Below are 8,793 nucleotides of genomic sequence, written 5' to 3'. Positions count from 1 at the left end.
GATTGTAGCATTTTAATCTCATGTCTAAAGAATGAATTTCATTTCAAGTGACAATGAATAGACTACTTACTTTCATAATGGCTACTTTTATAGTTAAAAGGCAACCTGAGAGCTGCCTTCTTATTTTTCTCTCGCTTAGGGACTCAATTACTTTATTTTATTTTTGATAGAGAGAGCACATGAGCAGGGGAGGGGGCAGAGAAAGAGAGAGACAGGGTCTGTCAGCACAGAGTCTGATGCAGGGCTTGAACTCATGAACCATGAGATCATGACCTGGGATGAAGTTGGATGCTTGGCTGACTGAGCCACCCAGGCACCCTTCACTTACGGACTTCAGGTCATCCCAAATCCTTGTATTATGCAGGCTGCCCTCCTATTCTTTCTCTGATTCTGGTTTTAATTTTTGGATTTCTTCTTTCATTTGCTTTTCTAATCTTATTTAAAAAATCCTTAAGTGACTACGGCTCCTTACGGTAATATACTTTTTGCTCACACAGAAAAATAAGATAAAGAGCTCCTTTGTCATTCCAATATCGTTTGTTCAGATTCATCTGTGTCCCCGTCTTGGGGGTTTATGTAACGACATGGAGTGACAAGAACAGATGTTCAGAATAACGATTGCAGGATATTTCAGGTCTCCAGATCCCAGAATTAAGAATACCCTGCGTTATACATACCATGGCTAGAAGGTGGAGAAATCATTCCAAAAGGAGTCTGATCAACCTGGAACATAGAAACATATTAATGGATGACAGCAATCGACTCTAGAACCTTTCTTTTGGATCATCAAATTAGTTAACAGGTTTCAGATCTTCTGCTCAGGAAACCACTGTGACAATATGTGTGTGATGCACATATATATGCCTACATATATATATATACGTAAAAGGGGAATTATTATGACAAATTGGCTTATGGAGGCTGAGAAGTCCCACAATCTGTTGTCTGTAAGTAGCAGACACAGGAAAGCTGTTCGTGTAATTCAGTCCTAGTCTGATGGCCTGAGAACCAGGGAACCAATGGTATAAAGGATGAGATGAGATGAGATGTTCCAACTCAAGCAGTGAGGCAGGAGAGAGGGGCAAATTTCTCCTTTCTCTAACTTTTGTTAAACTATTCAGGCCCCCAAAGGATTGAATGACATCCACCTTAATTGGGAAGGGCAATTCATCTGCTCTACTGAGTCCATCAATTCAAAAATTAACCTCATCAGGGGCACCTGAGTGGCTCAGTTGGTTAAGCATCTGACTTCGGCTCAGGTCATGATCTCATGGTTCAATGGTTTGAGCCCCGTATCAGCCTCTGTGCTGACAGCTCAGAGCCTGGAGCCTGGTTCGGATTCTGTGTCTCCCTCTCTCTCTGCCTCTCCCCCATTTATGCTCTGTTTCTCTCTCAAAACGAAATAAAATTGCTTTTAATGAACATTTATGGAGTATTTCTTATGTGCTATACCAACTGCTTCACTTTATCTCTTCCAAAGCCTATAGTATCCATGTGAAGTAGATATTATTTTGACTTTGTTGATGAGGAAAATGAGGCACAGAAAGAGCAAGTAACTTGCACAAGGTCTCACAGCTGGCAGAGCCATGTCTCAAACTAAGCTTTGTCTTATTGCAAAGATGGATGCTCTTAACCACTGCACCTGTCCTTACCAGTGTCGATCAGCCCTTCCCAGAAAATGGTGCAAAGAGAAAAGAATCTTTTCCAATCAAGGGGAAGTAGGATGCGAGTGTTAGGAGACTGCACATCCTCTCCTGTGAGAGGAGGTCATAAAGAAAAGCAGAGTTCGAAAGAGCAGACTTTGCTGTCTCCAGAGGTACCTTCACCAAGGTACTGCATGCCGTGCTCCAATGCAAGGTGCAGAAATGAGATCCGAGTAGCATTACTTTAAATATAAACTCGTCTTGGATATAATGGATCTGGTGGGTTTCTAAGGATGCTATCTTTTTACAAAGAGTGGGAAGGCTACTTTGAAAATATATGGTGCATATTGAATTGAAACACATGCATAACAGTGAGGGGCAGGGGCGGATGGACAAAGGAATACAATCTTACGTGTCTTTTTTAATGTTTATTTTTATTTATTTTTAAGAGGGAGAGAAAAAGAGAGAGAGAAAGCAATGGGAAAGGGAAACACAGAATCTGAAGCAGGCTCCAGGCTTTGAGCAGTCAGCACAGAGCCTGACACGGGGCTCAAACCCACTAACCATGAGATCATGACTTGAACTGAACCCGGTCAACCAACTGAGGCACCTAGGTGCCCCCAATCTTTGCAAGGTCAAGATACAGATCACAAGAATTTCTTAGAAATCACTTCCAGGGTGGGGCACCTAGGTGGCTCAGCTGGGTAAGCATCTGACTTCGGCTCAGGTCATGATCTCACAGTTCGTGAGTTAGATCCCTGCACTGGGCTCTGTGCTGACAGCTCAGATTCTGGAGCCTGCTTTGGATTCTGTGTCTCCTACTCTCTCTGCCCTTCTCCCGCTCATGCTCTGTCTTTGTCACACTCTCTTAAAAATAAACATTAAAAAGAAATCACCCCCTAGGAGACCCCATCCTTTGGAAACAAGCTTGTTAAGCTTGGACAGAGCATACAGCCTGAGAGCTACCCTCATCTCCCAGCTTCCCACTGAGCAAATGATGCCCATTCTCTACATGGAGTTGAATTTCTCATGTCACAGTTTTTTCTCTTTCCCAATGTTGAAAGCCTTCTATTCTTAATTAAGTCTCTAAAAATTTTAGGAGCATGATTCATACTCATTAGCACTTAAGGGCATAGAGAAACAAGCTAGCCATTAAAACACCTTACTCAAAGCCCCCAAACTTCCATTCCCAGTGAAGAAACACATCCTGGATTCAGGAATTGTTGTCTCAGTGCTATTTTTCCAAGAAAATCACCCTCCCAAGAGCTGGGATATTAGCACCTTCTCACTTTCAAAACACATTGAATCTTGACATCTCACCAAGTAGAACACATCACATCCCTGAAGTCAATTGACCTACTTGTATTCCGTAATCGTTACTTCCCCTTTTCTTAGTAGTGAAAAACCACCACTTTAATTTGCTTTGTTAGACTTATGGTTTCAATAGGAACAGTCTATACACATGTGGCATTTCTGAAAAATCCACACTAACAGCTTTCCAGTTTCAGAAGGTTCACACGTACCAACACTGTCTGACCTCAGTCTCCAACTGGGAAATTGATCTTCTTATGAAGCTCCAGCTGCATCTGACAGGAAGTAGGTTCCGGGGAACTTCTATGTGTAATGGAAAGCCCACCTCAAGGTTAGTGATTTTGTTAGTTTCTCCCTGCAGATGGGAAAAGGCAGCCCCAGGGAATCACATCCTACTGACTCCTCCACGTTGCCTTACAGTGCATCGGCCATCTCGACTAGTCCCTCAGCCACAAGCCAAATATAGGAATGAGCGAAGGGAATACTGTTGGGCATGTGCATAGAAGCTGAGTGGCCAATTCAGTGGAGTTCCTATGGGAGTTATTAAAATGTCGCCAAGCCCTTCTCCTCTCTCTCCCCCTCCCCACCCCATCTCACACATAATGCAGAAGTCCCAATGCACATTCAGGACATAACTTTTTCTCTGGAGGAAGCACATGAGACAGTGCATTATCCCCCTTGGCTCAGGAAGAAAGAGTTGTGTTCAACCACACCAAGGACTGTGCAGTCTTCCTCTTGACCAAATCTATTTGCTTGCAATCAGCTGGGAAATGAAACTTAAGTAAAAGAGTACCAATGGAAAAATTAAAGCTCTGTGGCTACTGATAGGGCAGCTCTCAGAGACTGGACAGTGTAGATTTATCTGTGCAATTTCTGTTTAACGCAATATGTACCTTGTCCCTCTGCAATTACTTTAATCTACTGCATCTCAGAGATCCACAGCTCACTTAAGACCTAGGAGGAGTAACACAGTGACAGCTCCTGATATTCATCAATTTAATTACTTTGGACTTGTTATATGTTGTTGGGTTCATGGGTACCCAGAGATGTTTATCACTAAAGTGTTTGATTCAGGGGGCACCTGGGTGGCTCAGTCAGTTAAGCATCTGACTTTGGCTCAGGTCATGATCTCACGGTCTGTGGGCTCGAGCCCCGCGTCAGGGTCTGTGCTGACAGATCAGAGCCTGGAGCCTGCTTCAGATTCTGCATCTCCTTCTCTCTCTGTCCCTCCTCCCCTTAAACTCTGTTTCTATTTCTCTCAAAAGTAAATAACATTAAAAATTTTTTTAAAGTGTTTGATTCAGGGAGTGATGCAGGAAAGGGTAATTTGAAAGCCTTATGTATGCCCAGAGTCTGTTAAGTTTCCTATGGCTCTTAGCAGCAGAACTTCAAAAATAATAAAAGCTGATTTAAATGGAAAAAATGCAGCCCACATTGTGATTTTATGTCATCCACATAAATGATGTATGTTTGTGTAATCAGCTGCTATTGCTTTTCCCTTCCCTTGAATTACTGATCAGTTTATGTTGTATGTTTATTTAGAGATGGTTTGAGGAAGGGTCAGGAGCAATGGTGTGGAAGAGGTTTCTGCGTTCTTGACCTTCGGGATTATGCTCTAGTGACGTAATGATTCAGACCCCATATGTCTTTGCTCCCATCCAATTCTGACATAGCGATAAAAATCCGAGATAGGAAGGAAAAGAGAAGACACATTTGCATGAAATGGACTATGAAGTGGCTTGTGGTGTGCACTTTTTATAGGCAATTTCATAAAAAAAAAAAAAAGCCTAAGGACTCGAGACCAAAGCTATCCGAGTAATGTAGTAGGACACTATGAATGGTGACTCAAGTATGAATTATTCTTAGAATTTCCATGCTAGAGGAAGTAGGTTAATACTGTAAAAAGTTAGAGTTGATTGATCAAGTGACAGGAGGTGGTAAATGATGGAGCCAGTTAGTTGATGAACGCTTATGAGGCCAGCCCAGATCCGATGACAAATATAACTGAAATTCATCCTCAATACTCACTACCCATTGGCTAACCCTACTTGGGCTCTCTTTTATTTTATTTTATTTTATTTTATTTTATTTTATTTTATTTTAATGTTTATCATTCTTTTTTTAATGTTTATTTTTTTCTTAAATAGTTTATTGTCAAGTTGGTTTCCATATAACACCCAGTGCTCATCCCCACAAGTGCCAAGTGCCCTCCTCTGTGCCCATCACCCCCCCCACCCCCACCAGCCCTCAGTTTGTTCTCAGCATTCAAGAGTCTCTCATGGTTTGCCTCCCCCTCTCTCTCCAACTATTTTTCCCCTTCTTCTCCCCCATGGTCCTCCGTTAAGTTCCTCCTAATCCACCTATACGTGCAAACATATGGTATCTGTCCTTCTCTGCCTGACTTATTTCACTCAGCATAACACCCTCAAGGTCCATCCATGTTGCTACAAGTGGCCAGATTTCATTCTTTCTCATTGCCATGTAGTATTCCATTGTATAGATAAACTACATCTTCTTGATCCGTTCATCAGTTGATGAACACTTAGGCTCCTTCATGTTTTGGCTATTATTGAGAGTACTGCTATGAACTTTGGGGTACATGTGCCCCTATGCATCAGCACTTCTGTATCCCTTGGGTAAATTCCTAGCAGTGCTATTGCTTGGTTCTAGGGGAGTTCTACTGTTAATTTTTTGAGGAACCTCCACACTGTTTTCCAGAGGGGCTGCACCAGTTTACATTCCCACCAGCAGTGTAGGAGGGTATACTTGGGCTCTCTTCTATGCTACTGAGTCTGATTTTTTGGTCTGACCCCTTACCCCTCTCGCAAAGCTACAGTTTATCTTTGACTCATTACCTTCTTTTGATGTGAAACTCTCCTGTGCTGTATCTCATTAGCTATAGGATATCTTTTTAAGCTGTATAAAGAGCAAGCAAACCTATTGTCATGTTTTAATGACAGAACACTAGAAATTTTAAGATGATAGATGTTTTGAGTTCAGTGTACATTACTCTGCTTTTTATCCCATGAGGTTTTTTTTCCCCTTGATGATGAGGAATATGGGCCATATTGGAGAAGTGTGTAATAGGCCCATGGGGGACTGAATGGGTGTTAGGCAGAGCAGTAAGGGTGATACTGAAAATGACATTTGCCTTGCACTGAACATTTACTATCTGCTGGGCACTGTGTGTTTCACACATACCATTTCCTTTTAACTGTATCAATGACTCCATGGGATGGATACTATAAATATCTTTGCATAGATGAACTATAACCTGGGGAGAGATAAAATAACTTGCTCAAGGTCACATAGCTGGTGGATGGCAGAGATTGGATCTGGAGTCAGGTTACAATGCTTTAGTCTTTTACTTTACTTCTTTACCATGCTTTCCCAGATAAAACACTAGCCTATACAACTTCTTTCCAAACACCAACAGATTGAAAAACAGCCTGATTAGAATTTTACTTTCTTGCACACATCCTCTCTTTCTCTTTGGTGGGAAGAATGTAAATACTTAATGGTGAAGCCAATGGACTGGAAAATCAGTTCTTGAATAATAAGAATGAGTTGCTCTTTGTGTAGGATTCCTGAGTTCTGCCTTTGTCTAAACTTATCACGAGAATGTGAATCTGGCATGTTTGGCTCTGGATGAGATAAATCCTTTTAGGCCCAAGATTCTTCAATCCTGATATGAACCCATGAGGACAACCATTATGCAGTGCTGAGGTTCTCAGTGGTCACATGCCCATGTGGAGTTTGAGGTGAGAAAATTCCTTAATTTGTGATAGGGCATATGCACCCATAAATGTGTACTACAAAGGCATTGATTGTAAGGTCTTTCTTAGAACAGGATTGCAGTATGGTGTAGACAGTTCTAGTAATGTAGCTCATTGCCTTCTTATGCCAGAAGAGCAATAGACTGGGTGTCTGAAGACTTTTCTCTGCAATTCATTGATGTAAGATTTTGCCCAAATCACTCATATCTAGATTTCTATTAACTTGCCTCTTGAAAAAGGTGTTCAATTCAATCAATCTCTTTACCTGCTATATAGTTGTCTTTGAATAGAAACACATCAATCAGCTCAGTCTTATAATACTAGTTAATGTTCCCACAAACTTGAGTTATCAGTAACCTATTAACTTAAGTAGAAAAATAAATTGCTATCTAGTTAATATAGTTGGTTTGTTGACAATGTATTTGGGTATATAAATATGACTCTATGGAAAAAATAATGAAAGGAGTCCTTGGTGATGAAGAGGTTGGAGATTCTTGCACTATTCCATTACAAAAGGCATGAGTCTTCTCCTCAGTCTTCTCATGGCCGACTTCATCTCTTTGTTCCTCAGGGTGTAGATCAAGGGATTCAGCAGCGGGGAGATGACAGTGAAGGTGACAAATACGGCTTTATCTGTGGGGAGGACGGTAGAGGGCCGGGCGTAGACATAGATGCAAGGCACAAAGTGCAGGGTCACCACGGTGATGTGGGAGGTGCAGGTGGAGATGGCTTTCCTCCTGCCCTCCCCGGCATGAGACCTCAGCATAGTCAAGATGACTGTGTAGGACACAAGGAGGAAGACAAACCATAGTGTAGAGATTAAGCCATTGTTGGAAATCATTAAGACCTCAAGAGCAAAGGTGTTGGTGCAGGCGAGTTTGAGGACCTGGGGGACGTCGCAGTAGAAGCCGTCAACAACATTGGGTCCACAGAAGGGCAGGGGCAGCAACAGGGAAATCTGCACGATGGAGTGGACAAAGCCCCCCACCCAGGAGGCCACGATGAGGGCCGTGCATCGCCCCCTGCTCATGATGGTCACGTAGTGCAGGGGCTTGGAGATGGCCATGTAGCGATCGAAGGCCATCACAGAGAGAGAAAAGATGTCTGCCCCCCCGAGGAGGTGGAAGAAGAACATCTGAGTGATGCAGCCATTGAAGGAGATGTTTTTCGTCCTTGACAGGAGGTCTACGAGGACCTTGGGAGCAGTGATGGAGGAGAAGCAGATGTCCAAGACGGAGAGGTTGCGGAGCAGGAAGTACATGGGCGTGTGAAGGCGGGACTCGCAGGTCACAGTGACCATGATGAGGAGGTTTCCCAGAAGAGTTGTCATGTACACCAAGGACAAAGAAAGAAATAGGACCAAACTCAGGTCTTGGGACTGAGTAAGTCCAATAAATATAAATTCTTTTACCCTTGTGCTATTTCCCAACTCCATTGAATCATGTTTCCTCTTACTTGTGTAGCTTGGGAAAAATGAAAAGTATTATCTCAAAGAAGAATTCACTCTCCCTTAACACAGCAGGTTTAAATAATTAGGTATTAGGACTGAAAACTAGGGAGCCGCTATTACTACATGAAGAGCTGTTCTGAAATTATTGCTAATGTGTGGAAAATAACATCTGATTAATACAAGCACACATATTCTTCTGTAAATTATAAATATTTTAGATGTGACATAGAAATAGTGTTCTAAATATAGACGTTCTAAGTGTTCAAGATAAACAGGTAGATGTGAAATATTCAGGAAGGGACTCTTGGAGCATGAGGGACAAAAAAATGGAGTCAGTTTGGTGTGTGGAAAAGGGAACGTGTTTGGTTTGTTTTCCAGATTGCATGCTCCATTTAAACGTTAAAAATTTGTTTTGTTGTTGTTTTTTTAATTTTAGAGTGTGTGTGAGAGAGAGAGAGCACATGAGCCAGGGAGAGGAGCAGAGGAAGAGAGAGAGAGAATCCCAAGTAGCTCCATGCTCAGCATAGAGCCCAACATGGGGCTTAATCCCATGACCCTAGGATCATGACCTGAGCCAAAATCAAGAGTTGGATGCCCAACTGACTGAGCCACC

General features: G+C 42.3%; 1 protein-coding gene across 1 annotated transcript; it reads right to left on the bottom strand.

The window, feature by feature from the left end:
- Nucleotides 1–7,229: 7,229 nt before the first annotated feature.
- LOC120240362 (olfactory receptor 4D11) lies at nucleotides 7,230–8,165 on the bottom strand. Its single transcript, XM_039245077.1, has one exon. The coding sequence runs from the start codon at nucleotides 8,163–8,165 to the stop codon at nucleotides 7,230–7,232; it is 936 nt and encodes a 311-aa protein (XP_039101008.1).
- Nucleotides 8,166–8,793: the final 628 nt, after the last annotated feature.

Source organism: Hyaena hyaena, unplaced genomic scaffold, assembly GCF_003009895.1.
Source record: "Hyaena hyaena isolate Hyena2069 unplaced genomic scaffold, ASM300989v1 scaffold_252, whole genome shotgun sequence".
NCBI classification, from domain to species: domain Eukaryota; kingdom Metazoa; phylum Chordata; class Mammalia; order Carnivora; family Hyaenidae; genus Hyaena; species Hyaena hyaena.
Note: the sequence above shows the minus strand (reverse complement) of the source record. Positions and strands in the feature narration are given on the sequence as shown.